General features: G+C 41.4%; 2 protein-coding genes across 4 annotated transcripts; both read left to right on the forward strand.

Moving 5' to 3' along the window:
- The first annotated feature begins 7945 nt into the window (after positions 1-7945).
- On the forward strand, positions 7946-11475 carry LOC116318958 (vesicular inhibitory amino acid transporter-like). The gene is made up of 2 exons (XM_031738147.2): positions 7946-8711; positions 9443-11475. The coding sequence occupies exons 1-2, from the start codon at positions 8331-8333 to the stop codon at positions 10628-10630; spliced, it is 1569 nt and encodes a 522-aa protein (XP_031594007.1). The 5' UTR covers positions 7946-8330; the 3' UTR covers positions 10631-11475.
- A 619-nt stretch (positions 11476-12094) lies between these two features.
- On the forward strand, positions 12095-17695 carry bpifcl (BPI fold containing family C, like). 3 transcript variants are annotated; one of them, XM_031738204.2, is made up of 16 exons: positions 12095-12250; positions 12349-12482; positions 12607-12718; positions 12913-13044; positions 13807-13962; positions 14049-14112; positions 14240-14300; positions 14420-14511; positions 14694-14870; positions 14972-15031; positions 16158-16325; positions 16535-16602; positions 16688-16730; positions 16817-16877; positions 17105-17181; positions 17294-17695. In XM_031738204.2, exons 2-16 carry the CDS (start codon positions 12383-12385, stop codon positions 17336-17338), a joined length of 1416 nt encoding a protein of 471 aa, XP_031594064.1. In that variant the 5' UTR covers positions 12095-12250; positions 12349-12382; the 3' UTR covers positions 17339-17695. The 3 variants fall into 3 exon arrangements, with proteins under 3 accessions (XP_031594064.1, XP_031594063.1, XP_031594065.1); XM_031738203.2 differs by having other exon boundaries at positions 12099-12250; positions 12374-12482; XM_031738205.2 differs by having other exon boundaries at positions 12107-12250; positions 12346-12482.
- Positions 17696-20285: the final 2590 nt, after the last annotated feature.

The following is a 20285-nucleotide window of genomic DNA, read 5'->3' on the forward strand; positions in this document are numbered from 1 at the left end:
GACTGGAGGCTCGGTGTCACCGATTTAGAGTTCCTGACAGGTTTTTAAATAACTTTTATTTAACCTTTCATAGACAGTGTGTGATTTTAGCAATACGAACTGGAAACAAACACTGATTAAAACACACACACACACACAATATACATGACAAATCCGAATGGAGAAAAGCATAAGACTAATAGTCTAGCTCAGTGATTCCCTAAATATGAGACGCCCCCCCTGGTGGGCTAGCAAAGTACTGCAGGTGGGCCCCAGTAACATTTATGTACAGTTGCATTCATCCATCTATCCATTGTATTTATATACAAAGTGAATTAAATCTGAGAATAGGAGGTGGTTAGTTTGTGATATTACTCTTTACTCTTATTTACTGCTCTTGTTTCGAAGTTTGTGTCCCAGTGGCAGGTGGGTCACACTTTGGCCTTAAAACTGTGTATATACTGGGTAGTCTGAGCAATTTATAGCCAAAAGCCTGTATTAGTTATATATTTTGAATAAAATGTTCACAGTTACAGTCCAGGTCACAGTAATCTAAGGAGCTTGGAAAGAAAAGTGACTGGACTTCTTTGAGTTTCTTGAAGACCTTTCATCCAACAAGCTTCTTCAGTTCTATGACCAAATAGTGGAGAGCCCTAGTGGGAGTTGTCCCTTAAGATGGTCGTTGACCCGCTATTGATCATGTGCCTCATCACATGAGCCAAGGTGTGAAAAAGGGTGTGGGTCATTATCAGCAGAGGTTTTTTGGGTGAAGCCATTGTGAGACCTTGCCTCACCCTATCATGTGACTTCCTTCCTTCCTTTTTGAAATCCTTTAAAGTGACTTTGTGGAGGCCTCCCAAGAACTGCTGATGAACTTCTTGGTAATATTTAGAGTGACCTATGCACTACATCTGCTACTTCAGTTATTAGCAAAAGGACTAAATAACACTGTATTCATTTAGAGTACAGACGTCTAAAGCTGGTAAACTATTCCCCAAGTTAGAAACTCAAAAGTCTGGATAACTGTATCAGAGCACAGTGTCTAGTTTTGTTTTGGGCTGTTGTTTTATATCATTTTTTGTTGCAATAACTGGACTACAAGAAATTTCTGATAGTCATTGTTTGGAATATAAACGTTAACAACAACAGAACCAGGACAGTGGTATATGTACAATTTAGAATTTTAGAGTTTTAACAGTTTACAGTTTAATTAATCAAATCTGCCACTGAGATATTCAAAAGTACGTATCATGTCTTTAGCATTTTATATTCTTTTTGGGAATTATTTTAATATTTCTTCTCCTCTACAGGTCTTCTCTTCTGTTACTATTAGATCTATTAAGTCATTTCCCCTTTGCTCTCTCCCCACCCTCCTGTCTCCTGTCAGCACTGTCCTGTCCAATAAAGCCAAAAGGGATCATGTTCTGAAACGTTTCATCATCTTCCAAAGCGTCCTGTCTTCTAATGTAACTGAGGCTCCCTGAGCAGAGAGTCTTTTTGACATCTTCATTGATAAGAATCCGCACATGTAAAGCTGTATTTGTTATGTCCCATCCCTGATTTTCAGCTGGGAATGAGAAATTATAAAATGGGTCCAGAAAAACAGAGGGTAAAATGTGTGGGAATGTGGTAGCAGACAACCGTAGGTGTTTAAAATGTACCAATGTTGGAAACTTGTGCTGGAACGCAGGAGCAGAAAGAGACACACGTTACCACGATTTGTATCCACATTTATAGAAAAACTGACATAAATATACCTGCCTTTCACCACTAGAGGTCGTACTTCACCGTGTGAGGGTGATTCATGTGCTCATATTTTCATTAATAGTTCATATTTGAGTTATTATAGCCAGATTCTCGGATTAGATCTGTTAATAAACATATAGACTTACCCAAAAACATCTGTATCTTCACTCTCCCAATACAAGAATTTTGACTCCTCTCTAGAATAATATAATTGCCTTTCAAGAGATTTTTCCCCCTGGTCTGAAGCTCTTAAATTTACCACCAGAGTCATTTCAGTCTGTGTGCAAACTAAAATAAATGTTACAGTTACAGTTGTTTTATTTTATTTTTAACACACGCAGTATCAGCTGAAGCCGTTCAATCTGTTATTTCACCAGTAAAATTCCTGGATTGTTTCCGTCTGCCATCCTGTTACTCTCAGCTGACCAGGCAAAGCCTCAGCTGGATATGTGGGGCACCTGCACATGAGAGCTACTGTACGTCCCTGTCGGCTTCCATTCAGATCAGCCATCCGCTGCATTATCTTAATGGAAATGGAACCCACTGTGGCAATGAATGAGACACGAGATACAAAAAAAAAAGATGTTTTGGCAAGTATTAAAATGGAAGAATTGTTTCTTTATCTTCATCTTTTCTTCTTGCAGTTTCTTATACTTTGTTTTTGTAACCATTATGCCCACCATGTGCAAATGTACACTTCATCTACTTCACATCCTGTGAAACTGAAACACAGCGAATGCACACAAAAGGCAAACACACTCAGTTAAACCACTAAAATGCTAAAGACTGAAATACAAGACTGAAGGGCCAGTATTATGCAAATCCAGCAAAGGAGTTCTGCTGATTCTTTTATTATTATTATTATTATTATTATTATTATTATTATTATTATTATCATTAATATTATTATTATTATAGTTATTATTATTGGGGGCAGCATTGTTTCCTGGATGGCACAGAGATGTCGGGGAGGAAGATGAAGAAGTGTGTGTGTGTGTGTGTGTGTGTGTGTGTGTGTGTGTGTGTGTGTGTGTGTGTGTGTGTGTGTGTGTGTGTGTGTGTGTGTGTGTGTGTGTGATGGGGGGGGTTACAGTATGATGTATGATGGTGTGTCACTGAAGCACGAGCACAGTTCACTGCTCAGGCACAAAGCTCTAAGTGACTGCCGCCCCCTTCCTCCTGATGCTAATAAGCAGATCTGGGTCACATCACCCTCTCAGACACACACACACACACATGACTACATACCACTGGTAACACACAAACACACACACACAACCGCATCCATACTATCCACACATCCCCACACAGAGAGAAAAATATATCCCCTTCTACTTTCTGTCCTTTCAACACACACACACACACACACACACACACACACACACACACACACACACACACACACACACACACACACACTGGCGTCCGTTCCTCCTAGGAGCCGAGACGTGACTTTGTGCTGCTGTCCGTGCACAGTGCTTGCAGCGTTATGCTTGTTGTGCTTGTCATCCAGGCAGCGGTGATGAGGAGGGGGCAACTGATAGGCTACAAGCACTATGGGAGTGCCACGCGTGATGCCAAGCAGCCTCCATTTTGTGGAAGAATGAACAGACAGTTTCCACTGGGCGTGTTATAAAGGTCCTGTTACATTAAAAATGTTTATGGATACATCAGTGATTCATCAGCGACGATAAGTCTCACTATGGTGAGCTGCAGTTAGTCAGTGGGTAGTGGGTAATGGGCAGGGCTTCACCTCCTTACAGCAGGACGTCACTACAGTTTCTCCTTCACAATATACTCTTTTGGGGGGGGGGGTTCCCCCCGCACACAGTTTTGGGAGGAAAAACATCCGTCAGTGTGGATTAAGTTTGTGACTATGAGTCACAGCATTCTGAACTCATTTTAATTCCGTTGTCATGGCAACACAGAACTTTCTTTTGGCCCACATCAGCGCAGAATTAGGAGACATCCCTCCTTTTATCGTTTTTCTTTTACGAGGCAGCTTTAACCATCCCTGGTCGTTTTGATGTCACAGTTGGATTAAAAGTCAAATTTAGGTTTGTGTCATTTCTGGCAGGAGCACAATTAAGAAGCCTGCAGCAGTGCCGAAGCCAATAAGTGCATTTTTCCTCACTTCTTTTTTCTTTTCTCCTTTTTTTTGAGTGTAACTCGCTGAAAATCGTCATTTTACAGACCTGTTTAACTGATCATTTGATCACACACACATTTTCAGTGATTTTCAGTGAACCTGGTTGGATGGTTTATAATCCGTACTACAAAATGCACTGCAGTATTTAGAAATGTTCGTTTGCACTGGTTTGTAGGAAGAACACGGTCATGTGTCTTCGAGTATTTTGAGATCAAATCAAATGTAATGTAACTAAATTTCTGATTGGAAACTCGGTTTAAGGTTGGGATAAGATTCAGGTGCGGATAAGGTTTGGGAAAGAATTACTGCGATTAGAGCAAATCAGATAATACTGTCAGTAACTGCTGCGTTTGTGGGAGTGTGAAGAAACGAAGAAAGCAGGAAGAGAGACCAGTTTATGTAACGACTCTGACTCTGAACACTTCTGATATATCAGAGGCACGCTGCAACCTCTGTGACTCTCCTCTGCGCCCTGTCACGTCTGCGCATTCAAGCACACACGCTGAGACGCATACGCAGTAAACTGCACTCCTTTGTTTCTCTGTCTGTCTCTCTGTCTCTCTCTCTCTCTCTCTCATCACATACCAAAACACACACACACACAGGGTTTGTCACTACCGCTCTCTTCAGTGCCTGGCCCTGTAAGCCCAGCAGATCTTTTTGGGCCACAGAGTGATGAATGTGTTTGTGCACCTGTCACTATCCATGCATCAGATATGTGTGTATGAGAGAGAGAGACTGTGACAAAAGTGTTTCTAAAAATTTAATTTGTTATTGGTTATTTCATCCGCTGGGTATTTAAGAAAAATAATACATTGACGTTTGGGCCTTCCAGCCATATAGGTGTTCTCACTAGCCTGGCTGATCCAACTTCTCATCCGGTTGAGCAAAGCTGTAGAAGGACGTGCTCATTCGCAAACCCCGCCCTGAAAAGCACCTGTCCATTCACAGCCACCAGAATTAGTCACGATAGGCCCATCCAACTTTGTATTTCCACACAGGCCAAAATAGTGTGGTCGAATAACTGCCGCAAACTCTGTTCTTTCAGACGAATCTGCCCGTGTGTCATTGTAGAATAAAAATCTTGAAATAAGCATGAGTGTGTTGCTGGGGTTTAAGTGAGGTGTGTAACAAAACCAAGTAGTAATGAGTGTAATTTTCAGTGGAGCCATGTGCAGAAATTACAGTCATAGAAGGGAACAAGATCCGACTTTTGGGGGGGGGACAAAAAACCCACAAACGGTGAAACCGTGTTTTCCGCTTCCGTTGCTGCAAATCATCATTTTGAGCTCCACAATGTTACAAAATAAAATAAATAAAAATAAAATGCACTGAAATACTTTGTGCTAATTATAGATTTTTTTAAAAAAGAACAGTGCGGTTTGACCTCCCCATGAAACGCCTCACAGTGGTTTGATCCACTGCCTACATTCCCTCACTCCTTTACTTACCAGAGGTGGACTCGAAACAACATGTGAGACACTGGGTCTAAAATATATTCACAGTCACATATTAATAATATTCATGATTTTTTTTTCTGTGTTTATTTCTGATTTTTTCCCCTCAATTTTATGATTTCTATTTAACTTCTAACCAACATGATCAGAATCAGTGGGTCAGTGTTGCCTGATATGGGTTTATGCAGCGGCGTATAAAAATGTCTGTTTGTTTCTCAACAGTGCAGCTTTAATTAATACATTAATGAAGGAAAAGCTTCGATTTAAGCCTTCAGACAGAAAAAAAACCCGACCGCTGCTGAAAAAAATCTCTTTTCTCCGAAATCTCAAAGCACACGCGCACACACCCTGTCCAATTACTGTGGCCATGGCAACTATCAGAGATTATTGCTCCCAGTCAGCACTGCACGGCTGTTAGACGGGGCTGTGAGCCTCTCCTATTTCAGGCCTACACACACACACACGGAGTCTGAATTAATCCTTCTCTTTGTAGCCTGGAAGCTAAACTGCTCGCCCCAGAAGCCAGTGTTAAAGTAGCTCAGTTTGAAAGAAAAAAAAAAGTCAGACTGAAAATCGATTTATTTCCTTCAAGGGGAAGCGAAATATAAATCTATCCTGTTCGACAGGATTTAATCCGGGCTTTTATTTTATCACTTTTATTTCCCTTTTTAATCTGTTTCACTGTTACTGATATTATTTTCGAGTGGAAGCAGCGAGTTTTTATTTCGGATGGAGCTGAATGTACCAGAGCTGCGTGTTTGCACTCGTGTGCGCGCCCGCGCCCGTGTGTGACATTTGCAGCGATCCTCTGTCCCGGCGTTAGCCCGGGGACTGCGCGTGTCATGGGGGAGGGAGAAGCGCCTCAAGGTCTCATCCTAGCTCCTCACCGTCCTACACACACACACACACACTCAGACACGATGACACATACTCACTAACAAAAACTGTGTTGGCCTGAACACAAATAGCAGCTGGCAAAGCAGCTCAAGCCAAGCATGAAAATATGCGGAACTTTTACTGTCCTCTGGCTCGTTTCTAAATTTAGATCTCTCGCCCGTTTTGTTTTTTTTTTCTTGTAATGATGCTCGTTAAAACATTTGGGCCTGTGTTTCGCAATGGTTTGTTCTTTTCAGATCATCACAATTGCAATCAATTTAATCACAGTTGTAAACAGGCGTCACAAAGATTGTTCATATTTTAGAAGCTCAAAAATCACAGCTCAGGAAGAATGTCTATATTTTTCAGCCTTCCTGCCACGGAGGGCTACGTTTTTGCCACAGAGGCAAAAATATGATGGCAGTTTTGCTGTCTTGTCACAGCAAATTACGGAATGCTTCGTATTCGCAAGGATTCAATTCAATTCAATTTTATTTATACAGCGCCAAATCACAACAACAGTCGCCTAAGGGCGCTTGATCACATCTGAGGTGGAGAAAGCAGCTCACCGAGAGAAAATAGTTATTGTGTATATTCGATGTTGCCCGTGTTGTGTTACATTTTAACGACTGCTTGTTTGGTACATATTTTCTGTGTGATTGTGGAGCTGTCCGTGGAGCTGTCCTCGGAACTGTCCGTGGTGCGCATTCAGCAACTGGCCTGCAGCAGGATGCGCAACGAGTTGCATCCTTCCCCCAGCCTGCTGATCACGCTCATCTGGAGTAGAGCTGCTGGCAGGAAACGCAAAGTCTGTTGCTGTGTGCGTGCGCGAAACACACAAATAAACCCTGAGATATATTTAAGTTTCACTCATTTCAATATTTGCCTCAAATTTACATGCTTCGTTTCTCTCACCTCTTCTGTTTTCATTACACATGGAAATGTGTAATATTCATCGATATTTTTTGTTGTTAAAAAAACATGTTTTATGTAGGAACATAAAAAATATTAAAGGTGGCACGCTGGGTGGGGCCTTTTGGCTTTTACAGAAAACAGAAAATTCGCTGTGCGCTGTGTCGATTGATATAGGGAGATATGGCGCAGTCATCGTGCTTCATTTCACAAAATTAGGATAGATTTCAAGTGTTGGAAGAGACAATTTTTTTTATTTAATTTAGTTTTTAAAGCAAAATATCGCGATTATTCACGCCTTTGTACTACATTGTTTATTTGTCATATCGGCGTATTTGAGGTATTCCAGACGTCCAGACGAGCACTCGGAAACTCTTTCCAATTCAGTCATTTTTACACAGCCACATAGCAGCAGATTTGGATAAAGGGTGGAGGTTTATTTCGCCATCACAAAGGACATCACACCCGCCGTTTGTTGGTATCGGTGTCCGTGGACCTGTTGACGGGATGAGCAGGTGAAATGTCTGGTGTTTTCATTCATGCGTGATGTCAGGCGCACTTCTGTGACACTGATGTATTTAAATGGCCTGAACGCTTTTATTCTCGTGATCACTCGGTCGGTCAACCCCAGATGAGAGATTCAATCTCTCCCTCTCTCTCTATCTATGTCTCTCCACGCCACCCGTGACAGTTGTGCTGCGCGCGAGCCTTACACTGGCACTCTGTGCGGACACGTGCACGCCCCTCTTGCTCCCTCTCTCCCTCTCTGGGTGATGCGGAGATTCCTGCGCTCACGTTGTCACCAACAAGACTCCAAACTGAGAGGACTGCTTTGTGTATGTGGGGAGGAAAAAATGCAAAATTGACATTTTTAACGACGAATGGAAATATTTTTTCGTTTTGTGTCTGTTCTGAGGCGCTTCTTCGTTGAGGCAGATGCCTAGGAGTGTTTTTATTAAGGGAGGTAATATGGATAAACAAGCCAAGAAAAGCAGCTGAGGATATTTTTTAAGCTTTGGGTAAATCGGTTAGGCAGCCGTTAGAATGCTGGTTAGTTTATTTTGCAGTCACATCGAAGAGGCAACAGGCATGGTTTCACTGTAGCGGGTAAAAAAAAGTAAAACAATCAAAGAAATTGCCCTGCATACACCTGAATCTGCGCTTTTTACGCGTCCTATTTAACTGAAGAACGGATTTTCTTTCGGAAAGAGATGGCTCACCTAATCCGACACAAGCTCACCAACAAACTGACCAATGCGGCCCACACGGTGTCCAACAAATCTCAGGCCAAGGTCAGCGGGGTGTTCGCCAGACTGGGCTTCCAGGCCGCCACGGACGAGGAGGGTTTGGGTTTCGCGGAGTGCGACGACTTGGATTATGACTACAGGCAAGGGATGCAGATGGATGTCCTTCAAGGAGAAGAGGAAGGGGGGCAGATGGAGGGAGATGGGGAGCTGGAGGGAGACAGCCACTACCAGAGAGACGGCACCGGGCCGAGGCCCTCGTCCCTGAAGACAGCAGGCTCTCTGGAAGAAGACAAGCCAAAAATCACGTCATGGGAAGCTGGCTGGAACGTCACCAACGCCATTCAGGTACGCCGTGATTACTGGCTTCCTGCACGCGTGAGTGCAAAAATACCATGTGCTGCACGGCCATATTAGGCCTGCAACCGCACATAAAGTCACCTTGAAGACTTCATATTTTCACATTTAATATTTAAGCTGGAAAAATAGGATGATGCTCAGGGGATGCAAATAATTCCCCACAAGCCAAAATTAGAGTTAGTCACCTTTAATTTTGTGCGATGAAACTATAAAAGGTTTCAAATGTAAAGGGCCCGTTAAGCTACATTTTATCAGTTAGATCCAAGCTTCGGCTTCACCTCGAATTCGTGGTTTGTGCGTAAATCCGTTGCAGTGAGTGGGTCTTAAAATGTATTTATTCAAATCTTTTTATCAGTGGAGCTGCAGGCGGGATCTGCTTGACTTTGATAGCCTGGAGGCTGAATAGCACCCACGTGCTTATCAGAGCCTCCATCAAATTAAAAAGCTGAATCAAATGAATTTGAAAATTCGTTTTGGAATTTTCCTTAAACGCTTTAATTCGATCTATTATTTAGTACAGATCAGGTATCGGACATATTATTGCAGTCTAATTTAAAATAATCTGTGGTGACAATTTTTCCTGTTGAGTTATTTTTAAATATAAATTTAGGCTGTTATTATATAAGACGAGCTGGTCCTTGCATGCCTGGGTTAGCTCGGCCTGTCACTGCGATGTGGGTCTCGTCCATTACCACTTAACTGCGCTTGTCTTTCCGCAGGGCATGTTTGTCCTCGGCCTCCCGTACGCCATCCTCCACGGCGGCTACCTCGGCCTCTTTCTCATCATCTTCGCGGCTGTGGTGTGCTGCTACACCGGCAAAATCCTCATTGCGTGTCTGTACGAAGAGAACGAGGACGGCATTAAAGTGCGCGTGAGGGACTCCTACGTGGACATCGCGAACGCCTGCTGCGCGCCCCGCTTCCCGGCCCTGGGCGGCCACGTCGTGAACGTGGCTCAGATCATCGAGCTGGTCATGACGTGCATTCTTTACGTGGTGGTCAGCGGAAACTTGATGTACAACAGCTTCCCGGGGTTTCCGGTTTCCCAGAAAGCCTGGTCTGTCGTGGCCACGGCCGCGCTCCTGCCGTGCGCGTTCCTGAAGAACCTCAAGGCCGTGTCCAAGTTCAGCTTGCTCTGCACGCTGGCCCACTTCGTCATCAACATCCTGGTGATTGCCTACTGCCTCTCCAGGGCTCGAGAGTGGGCCTGGGAGAAGGTCAAGTTTTACATCGATGTGAAGAAATTCCCCATTTCCATCGGCATCATCGTGTTCAGCTACACCTCCCAGATCTTCCTCCCGTCGCTGGAGGGAAACATGCAGAAGCCCAGTGAGTTCCACTGCATGATGGACTGGACTCACATTGCAGCCTGCGTCCTCAAGGGCCTCTTCGCCCTGGTGGCCTACTTGACATGGGCAGATGCCACCAAAGAGGTCATCACGGATAACCTGCCTTCAACGATCCGGGCTGTGGTGAATCTCTTCCTTGTCTCCAAGGCATTGCTTTCTTACCCTCTGCCGTTCTTTGCTGCGGTTGAAGTTCTAGAGAAATCTTTGTTCCAGGATGGTGGGAGAGCCCTCTTTCCAGACTGCTACGGCCCCGGAGGGCAGTTGAAATCATGGGGCCTGGGCCTCAGAGTTGCCCTGGTGGTCTTTACCTTGCTTATGGCTGTCTTTGTCCCCCATTTCGCCCTTCTTATGGGCTTAACTGGGAGCCTCACCGGTGCTGGCCTGTGCTTCCTCTTGCCAAGCCTCTTCCACCTAAAGCTCCAATGGAGAAACCTCCTGTGGCACCACGTCTTCTTCGACGTTTCCATTTTCATCATTGGGGGCATATGTGCCATATCTGGTTTCATCCATTCCATCGAAGGTCTCATAGAGGCGTTCAGGTACGACATCCACGACTGAGAACTTCAGAGAGGGCCTGTGAAGGGCAATTGTCCTAAAATAACACACTCCTGACGAAAACACCGCACTGAGAACTTGGCATAATCTCTTGAGGAGGATTATTTGTGTGAAATGTACATCTTTTTTTATTTTATTATTTTTGCCTTCGTGATAATGTGCAATAATAAACTCTACAGTCATAGTGTAAAGTAGTCTACTCATTCCAGAAAACGTGTTTCTTTAACTGGACAGAGGAACACAACCTCCTGCATGATAGGGGGTGAATGAATATGCAGGCATTTTAAAAAGCCTGTCAAGTGTCAGTCTTCATGCAAAGATCCAGTTAAAAAGCCCAGCACGGGTCTAACTGTGTGCGTGTAGTGTTTATATCTGGGGAATGAAATATGTGGAAAAACAATGGAGTGATTATGTTCTTACTGGTTTGTTGAACTGCTAGATATCAGTAACCCCCCACTTCAGAGAAAATACAAGACTAAAGCACCGATCCGATCAGATGGTGCACCATAAACCATGAATAACTTGTGTGTAGTGGTTTGAACAGAATGATTTTTTTTCCAGTCGGTTTTTGGTTTTGTGTTTGTTTTTTTGTTTGTTCCTTTTCATTTTTATGCCTATAGTAGTCCTTGCTGTTTGTTTTCTTGGTGTTTCAAGTGTCATTCTGGATGACGTGACTTCAAGTGCAAGCAAGTGGGTCCTAACTGTGTTATATATGGAGAACAAAAAAAAATGTCTGATAATATTCTGTTCCTATTGAACTTGTCAGTTGTGAATTAATGGAACTAATCATGGTGTGTGAGACAAAAGAGTATTTGTTGAATCAAGAGATAAATAAATGAGATATTTTATGGCTGGTGATTTCAATCTTTTCTTACCTTTTCTCTTCTTTATTTACATGGACCTCTGCTAAACTTCCCCATTAAGAATAAGTTGTTGGCGCTTCTCCTTTTCACAATGTGAAGTGGAGGCACTGAAAGTGGGGTGGAGGTACATTTCTGCCTTTTCCAGTATAATCAGTTCATGACAGACAGCATAAACCTATAAAACTGCAAGTAGCAAACAGTGGGAAAACATGGCGCATTTGCTATTAATCCTGTTGTAGATGTGATCAATCTGAGCATGATTGTTGTTTAACTTAAAAGTTAAATAATCTAAAAGTCAACAGATAAATTTCACTTCCTTTTATAAGCATGCAGCTATGATTTGCATTTATTCTGAGAATGAGGATGTTGGTACAGTGACTTTTTTGTTTTAAAGAATACTTTTAATCTACCTCCAAAAATGACTGGTTATGGCTGCTGTGCTTCCAGTGCAGATGGAGGGGAAATTTTCTTTCTGCTCATCAATCATATTTGGCTTAATCTAAATTAGTTTTCTTAGAAACGGTACCACCCGTGTTTTGAATGCAGACAGGGCAGAATCAAACAACTGCTTCCTCTTTCTCACACCGACATAAACAGAGTGCAGGAGGGGACGGGGTATTGTTAGATGTCTGTGAGTTTCACTTCTCAGTGACACAGGAACTTAAAGCAGAAAGACAGCACAGAGAGGCTGAGGCGACTTGTTTGCACAAGCAGAGCAACTCTGAAGAGCTGAATTTGGCAAGTTCATCCCGCATTTCAGGTATGATATCTGTGTGATCTATCTCAACAGGTTTGCTGTGCACGTTTGAGTTAAGAGTTTACTTTCCCACACCAAAATGTAAATGTCTTTGACAGCAGCACTGTTTGTTTGCACCACAAACAGCAGAGGAAAATGCTTCTATCTGTGACAGTAGTGCTCGGCCTCCTCTCCTGCGTTTGTGGAGAAAATCCTGCAGTGCAAGTTGTCCTGACCAACAAGGGGCTTCAGTACGGTAAGGACATGTGGGCTCAGCGCTTGCTTTCACTTAGCTGTTAAGGTTGTGTAAACACAAGTCTGTTAATAAGTCAGTTTTATTCATAGCAACTGAAATTTCATGCAAGTGCTGTTTGTCCCAGGAAAGCATGAAGCTGCAGGATGGATTCAGGAAAGGTTGAGTAAAATCACTTTCCCTGACATCACCGGGAGTGTTCACATCATATTTGGGAACGTTGACTACACTCTAACAGGGTAGGATTGCATTTCATGTTCTACAAGTACAAAATCTAAGAATCTAAAATATCCTCTATAGAAGGAATCAGCATTTGTTATTAAAATTTCTCCACATGTAAGTTAGCCAGCAGGAGTCTTTATTTCACTCACAATTCTGATATTCCTCAGCTCTGTGACCTCATGTTTGTCTTTGCTCTCCCTTTGCGATCTAGCATCACCATAGTAAAATGTGACTTACCAGAGCCTTCTGTCAAGTTCCTTCAGAATCCCCCAGGATTCCAGACAACCATCTCAGACCTCTCTATTGCAATAACAGGCGGTTGGAGAACACATTTTGGCATAATGTGAGTTTTCTACGTGTAAAATACAAGCTTTGTACAGTAGGATTATAGAGGGTAATTTCTTAACATGTTCCATTTGGGTACAAAACAAATCATCATCCAAAAAACAAAAAAACAAAACATGTGAGACAATCTGATCGTCCCTTTTAACACATAATTTTTTTTTTTTTAAACCACTGACTATATTGTGATTTAAATCTGTAATGTACAGAAGCGGACATGAAGTATAAATGAGGAAGTGATACTATAGTTAGTGTTTGAAGCTATAGTGTGTTTTTAAAGATAGTCTCTGGCAGGTGAGGTGAGAGAATTTTGGTGACTTTGCATTTAGGTTTGCCCCTCGCCTTTTCTAACACAGCTGGCATCCGAGTTATGTTAAACCTGAAAGCTTATCATCTGTATTTTAGGCTGTTTACAAAACTTGTGATCATTTCTGTTTTATCGTGTAACAACAGAGTGTTAGAGTAACTTACAGCGCTAAACCCATATATTAATTACAGCTTTAATCTACTGATGCTTTTCCAAACGTAGTTTCCATGTAACACATTTGAATGTTCTCTAAGCAGAGAAATAAGGAGGGAACATTTCACATCTATATTAAACACGAGGCCTATTTTATAAACTCTATCAGATGCCTGTTGTAAGATAGCTATCTGCCACATATGCACAAGTGACAGATGTTTCAGTGCCTTTGAAAGCAGATGTTGTGTGAATAAATGTTCACCAGCACCAACAATGCACTGTGTTTGTATTTTGTATATCCAGACACGACGGCGGGACGTTTGATATGGCTATATATAACGTAGATGTGACCTCTGTGGTGCAGCTGGGGAAAGAACCTGACGGGCATCCGTCTGTCAGCAGCCTCAGCTGTCACTCTCAGGTTGGAGATGTGGACATAGAATTTCATGGTGGAGCCAGGTACAGTAGAGCCGAAACAGGGAGACACGGGGCGGTGGTGGGGATTTCATGTATGATGTAAACCTTGGCTTTCTATTTGTGAATAGTGTCATCTTCCAACCTTTTGTGAAACACTTCAAGGGACGGATCAGAGATGAAATACAGAAAAGAGTGAGTGCTCCCCTACAGCTTCATCGCATGTGTTAGTGGATGCTTGAGCTTTTCTGTATGATCGTCACATAATGTTCACTGAAATGTGGTGTTAAAACACCAGGACTTTGCTGTGTTTTCTCCCTAGCTGTGCCCCGGTGTGGAAGGAAACATTGAAAGCTTTGAGGACCATCTACATGTCATGAACGGTACTGCAGCTCCTAATTACAAAGAGGAAAACCATGGGCCACAAATTAGTGAACAGAATATTGAAATAACAGCATTTCAAATGTATAAAGGAATACCACTTTTTTTTCACTCTGCTCAGTTTCAGTCGATGTGAATGAAGTTCTCACTCTTGCCCTTCCTCTCACTGACGTCCCCATCATCGGTGCTTCAAGTGTGAATGTGGGTCTTAAGGTAAGGATACACATATACAAGTTTCTATGTTAATGTCCCGGGCTTCTGATAACAGTTCATCTACATGCCAACATATGCATCTAGATTTTATAATGAAAGCTTATGAAAAAATATTGAGAAAGGAATAAGAATTTCAAAACGATGATATTTAGTTTTATTTGATCTTTTTTTTTTAATTAAAGGGGGAGTTTTACAACATCAAAACTCCTGCCGAGCCTCCCTTTGAGGCCCAGCCTTTCACCATGCCGGACGAGCCGAGCTACATGCTGTCAGTGGGCATGTCTGATTTCACTCTGAACTCTGCCTCCTATGCATACTTCTCGGCTAAATTGCTTCAGCTCCTCATCACTGACAGCATGGTAAGTGAACACACATACTAAAAATAAAAGACAGTTAAAAGCAAAACAGTTCAAGTTTTAGGTGAAGTGTGTGGTTAAGAGACGTTATTTTATCCTCTCAGATCCCTCCGATATCTCCAGTGCACTTAAATACCACCTCATTGGGAAAATTCATTCCTAAGGTAAGTCTGTCTGTGCTAGGGAAAAGTAATCCCAGAAACACTACATGATGATGTTCACCCTGCAAAACAACGATACTTCAAACACGATTGCATTCTCTCAGATTGATTTTTCAATTAGTTTTCACGTTTAAAGTTCTCAGAGCACACTGACCAAGGTGGATATGGTTAACTAAAACTAAATGAAAAACTAAAGCTAGAAAAAACATTTTAGTAGGAAAACATTTAAAAAAAACTTGTAAAATGTAAACTAATTTTGTAAACATTTTTAACCCCAACTAAAATAAAATAACAATTTGTAGAGTCAATTTTGTAAAATGTTTATTACAGTGTCTGATGAGGATTGATTGACATGTCTAAAAGACTGAGTCAGCTGCTTTCAATGTAGGATTGAAGGTAGGAGCCTATCCCGGCTGTTGGATGTTCTGTTGGAAGGAGATTTGGTGACTGTGGGCATAGTTCACTGTTCTCTGTTCTCTTTTTCAGACAATTTTTTCATATCATTCACGTAAACCTTCGACATGGTTATGCTGGAAAATCCCAGCAGATCAGCAGTTTGTGAAATCCTCAGACCGATCTGTCTGACACCAACGAACACGTTACATTTGTCATTCATTCAGAAGCTTCTATGTAAAGACGTTTAAGCAGATATGTTAAAACATCTTTGCATACAAGATGAAAAGCAAAACCAACCAGCTTGAAAAACAAACATATACTATGCCTATAACTAGTCACAAAAATTATTTAAAAAATCAAGACAGCTAAGTTTTGCTATCGTGGAAGTGAAAGTATTTAACAAATGGGCTAAGAGAGGAAGTATGTCTTCCATGCCTGTCTCAAGTACTTAGGTGAACATCCCTTTTCTAGTATGACCTCCGGGAGAAGTCTATGAAACACTCTGTGGCCTCTTGTGTGATTTTGTCTTTGCACGTATGAAAAAAAAAAAACTTTAATTCAGTTCATATGATTATCTTTGTGTCTTTATCTTCATCTAGGACTCATTTGGTTTCATCAGGACTCCGTTACCTCACTTACTTAGAAGTAGTTTGCTTTATTTATACTACTTTCTCTTTAAGTTCGATACAGTCAAGAATAAAGTGTTAACACTTGTAACTTGTTCACTTTGCAGCTTGCCGAGATGTATCCAGATATGCTGATGAGTGTTCTGGTTCATGCCCAAGAGGCTCCAAAGTTTTCCATCCAGCCTGATGCCGTTAACGCCAGCATCAAGGCTGTTGCGAAGGCCTCCGTCATCCTACCCAATGGTACCCAGATCCCGGTGTTCACCATCAATGTTGTGAGTACTTTTGTTTGTTGGACCGTCACTGTACTCACTATGTTATCTTTGGGGTTGATATCAAAGTTTGGACTAACTTAAACTGCAGCATGCATTCTTTACGATTTCTGACCTTTTCTTAACAGCACTGATCGACTACAGACAGATTAACGGTAACAGAAATTACTATTTGCTGCTGCTGAAATTGAATCTTTTTTTTGGGGTTCCAGGACTCCAAATTCAGTAGTGAATTGTGGATTGATGATGGAAAACTGAAAGGCTCTGTGAAGATGGATAAGTAAGCATAAGCAAGTTTTAAACTGCAAAACTGAGCTCAACTTCTTAAACTTCATTCTAAAAATAATGACGCTGTTTTCTTCCAGCGTGACGCTGACCCTAGCTTCGAGTGAAGTGGGGACCTTCAAGGTAAATGTCGGCAGAATTAAATAAACAAGTAAAAACAGCAGATTTTCTGTTGGTCACAGGTCAACAGCGTGTTTTTCTCTTTGCAGACCGACTCTCTTGAATCACTGGCGCGGACGGGGGGGAAGTTTGTACTGGTGAAAGTGAACCGTGAGTCTTAGATACTTCATTTTTGTGCTATTCCCACTTTGTGCTACTTCCACTTCTTCATGAGATTTATCTAAAAAACAATGTGTATCATGTCAAGCATTTTCCGTAAACTAGAGCGACGCAGGGCAGATACGAAGCACTTCCCCTTCTCTTCGATCTAACAAAGGGGAGGCTCGCTGTGTGGAAACAGTGTTGCTCCTTTCCTGACTTGTGTTTTTCTGTGACAGAGAAACTGCGAGAAGGATTTCTTGTGCTCAGGACAAAATACGCACAGTTGGTCAACTCAGTTCTGAAGAAGGAGAAGGTCGGTATTTTTTGGAGATCACACATTAGCACCGACGCTTTGGTCTTTGAATGAATCTGTAACTCAGAGCAGAATTCATCTTTGGGCTGACCACTGTCTTTGTCCCAAACAGGGATTCCTATCCATCTCTTCAGACGTGCAGGTGTTGCTAACGTAGAGACGCTTCAACTGACAAACACCAAACATGGCTGCTCCTCGTCACCGTTCGTCATCAAACCTCCGACCACCAATCGAAATGAATGTTTCTGCATCTGTAGTAACAACCCTAATGCTGTTTCCTCAGGTCTGGATTGAGAATCATGAAGGTGCCTTGCTTTGAAGTACATAATCAAAAAACTTTGACTTGAAATTTGCACATCTTATTTGCAACTTTTGAAACGCTTCCTAGGTGGAGCTGCCTGATTTCTTTTCTCTTAGTGACAACATCTATTTTTTAAAATTCTTTTAGATTCTCTGATGAAAATAATGATGTGAAAACGAGTGAATAAAGGATTAAAAACAACTTCTGTCATAACTTTAGAGGATTTTATAGACACATACACTCACCTGTCACTTTATTAGGCACACCCTCATGGGCCCTCTTTTACTTTCAGAACTGCCTCTCAATCCTTCATCGAGGTGCTGGAAACTTTCCTCAGATGTTTTGGTCCATGTTGACATGATAGCATCACAAAGCTGCTGCAGATTTGTTGGCTGTGCCAATTTCCTGTAAAAAAAAAAAAAAAAAAAAGACTTGTGGTTACTGGACTGAGGTCTGGTGTCTGTGGAGGTCGTTTGAGTACAGTGAACTCATTTTCATGTTCAAGAAACCAACTGAGAGGACTTTGTGGCATGGTGCGTTATCAGAACAGGCACACTGACAGGAGATGCATCCAGTGTGCTCGTCTGCTGCTGTAGCTTTCCGTTTTAAGGTTCATTGCAATGTGCGTCATAGTTATTGTAGTTTTGTATTTTCTAATTAGTTTTTTTTTAATTTTTATTTCATTTTGATTATTTTGTTTTTTAGTTCAGTTTAGCTTCAGTTTGTCTCTGGGGAGGATTTTCTTGTTTCACCTTAGTTTTTATTGTTTGAAAATGTTCAGCGTTAGTTTGGATCTTTTTAATTATTATAGCACAAAGGGCATATGTCAGAGGCAAGATCTAGGAAAACTAGTACAGATATTACAATAAAAACACAGAATTTTTTTAAAGCAGTTAACTCATTGACTTTTGTAGACACCCAAAAGTGTCAATAAGTCCTCAGTAGTCCAGCTCTAATAACATTTGTACTAAACTCAGATACTAACAGTAAGGAAATTACTTCTAATTAATTCTTTTCAGTTCTTAGATTTTATGTTTGGTTTAGTTTTAGTTAACTATAATAACCTTGATGTGCATTCAGAGATCCTTTCCTACATACTTTGTTGTAACAAGCGGTGGTTTGAGTTACTGTTGCCTTCCAATCAGCTTGAAGCAGTCTGTCATTCTCCTCCTCTGAACTCTTTTTTTGGACCAGTCTCTGTAAACCTTATAGACCGTTGTATGGAGAAAAATCCCAGCAGATCAGCAGTTTCTGAAATACTCAGATCAACACATCCGGCACCAACCACCACGACATGCTGTTTAAAGTCACTTAAATCACCTTTCTTCATTATGATGCTCAGTTTGAGCTTCAGCAGGTCACCTTGAGCCTGAATGTAAATCCATCTAGTTGTTACCATGAGGTTGGCTGATTGGATTTTTGCATTAACTAGCAGGTGAACTACTGTTGAGTGTACCAATACAGTTTAAAAAAAAAAAAAAAAAAAAAAAAAAAAAAAAAGCACCCTAATAGACAATCCTATTGTAGCTGGTGACAGTATACTGTGCGTTATTTGTTCTACCACCAGAGGGCATTGTCTTTAAAAAGAAAATTACAAAAGAGGTGTTTTATTCATAAAGTCAGACAGCAGTGAACATAATTTAAATCCTTTTAAGCTTTGCCACAAATCATCAACACCGTGTTCATGAAACAATGACATCTCTTTATTTTGAAACATTTCAGTGTGCACACTTTAGATTTTGTTCCACGTTCACATTCTTGGAATGTAACACCAAAGTATCAATACAAGCCTATTTACAGCCACTGTTCTCAAAATGTTCCCCATAGAAAAACACCACATTTCATGAAATGAGACTCTGTGGACGGGTCAGGTTTTAGACAAAATGATCAGGAGGTGGGTTGCACATGATGAAACTGAAAACCAGACAGTTACTGTTTTAAACGATGAGTCAAACTGGAAGTACACATGTAATGCTGTCGAAACAGAAAGCTAACCGTGGAGCATCTTGGAAGACCTGTGATGCTGCTGAGATCCAAGGGACACTTTAACACTGTATAAAGCTCAAGATGTACCACAAACCCTTCTCATGTAAACTTCTATTTGTAGCTTTGTATGTTTTATAGTGAGAAGCAAAAAAAAAAAAAAAAAAAAAAAAGAAAAGAAAAGAAAAGAAAAGAAAAAAAAAATGGATGTAACATTTCTTTCATCTCCTTGTGGTCTTCGAAAAACTTATTAGGGACACTAACCATTGTTAACAATGTAGCACCTGAGAGTCCTCTATGACACAAACAAGAAAGATTTAAAGAGGGGGGAAAAACTGCACCAAATTTGCACAACATCACAAGCCAACAGTTCTTAGTTGGTCAGTTCAGCCTTTGTAAATGTTACAAATACAAAATAAATAACAATCAAATAAAACAGAGCAGGTTTGCCACAAATAAAGTTAGAATAAAGCGTTCTGGGGTGTAAAACTGGTTATTTCTATTTCTCATGTAGGCACAGAATGTGACCCTGAATGTAACCCCGCAGGGCTGCACCACAACACTGGTGAGCGTTAACAACACACTAAACACTGGTGAATTCTGACATGTTGCTCAGTGCCCACTCTTCTTTTCCTTCTTTTTAATTTGCAGCCAACGAGGACTTGCTGCCACTTAAAGTATATATGCTGAAAATAAGTTAAACATTCAAGTATTTACATTCTTAACACTTAACTATACAGCACATCACTGTAAGAAAAAACTGAATTCAGAAATCAAGTATTGTTGAAGCAAAACTCGACCACAGTGACCCACAAGTGGG

The sequence above is a fragment of the Oreochromis aureus genome, linkage group 20 (assembly GCF_013358895.1).
Source record: "Oreochromis aureus strain Israel breed Guangdong linkage group 20, ZZ_aureus, whole genome shotgun sequence".
NCBI lineage: Eukaryota > Metazoa > Chordata > Actinopteri > Cichliformes > Cichlidae > Oreochromis > Oreochromis aureus.

Excerpts from the sequence above, each read along its gene's own strand:
- LOC116318958 (XM_031738147.2), top strand. The coding sequence starts at position 8,331 with ATGGCTCACCTAATCCGACACAAGCTCACCAACAAACTGACCAATGCG. Across the intron at positions 8,712-9,442 it reads ACGTCACCAACGCCATTCAG|GGCATGTTTGTCCTCGGCCT; the intron begins GTACGCCGTGAT and ends GTCTTTCCGCAG.
- bpifcl (XM_031738204.2), top strand. The coding sequence starts at position 12,383 with ATGCTTCTATCTGTGACAGTAGTGCTCGGCCTCCTCTCCTGCGTTTGT. Across the intron at positions 14,113-14,239 it reads GAGATGAAATACAGAAAAGA|CTGTGCCCCGGTGTGGAAGG; the intron begins GTGAGTGCTCCC and ends TTTTCTCCCTAG. Across the intron at positions 16,731-16,816 it reads GTGAAGTGGGGACCTTCAAG|ACCGACTCTCTTGAATCACT; the intron begins GTAAATGTCGGC and ends TTCTCTTTGCAG.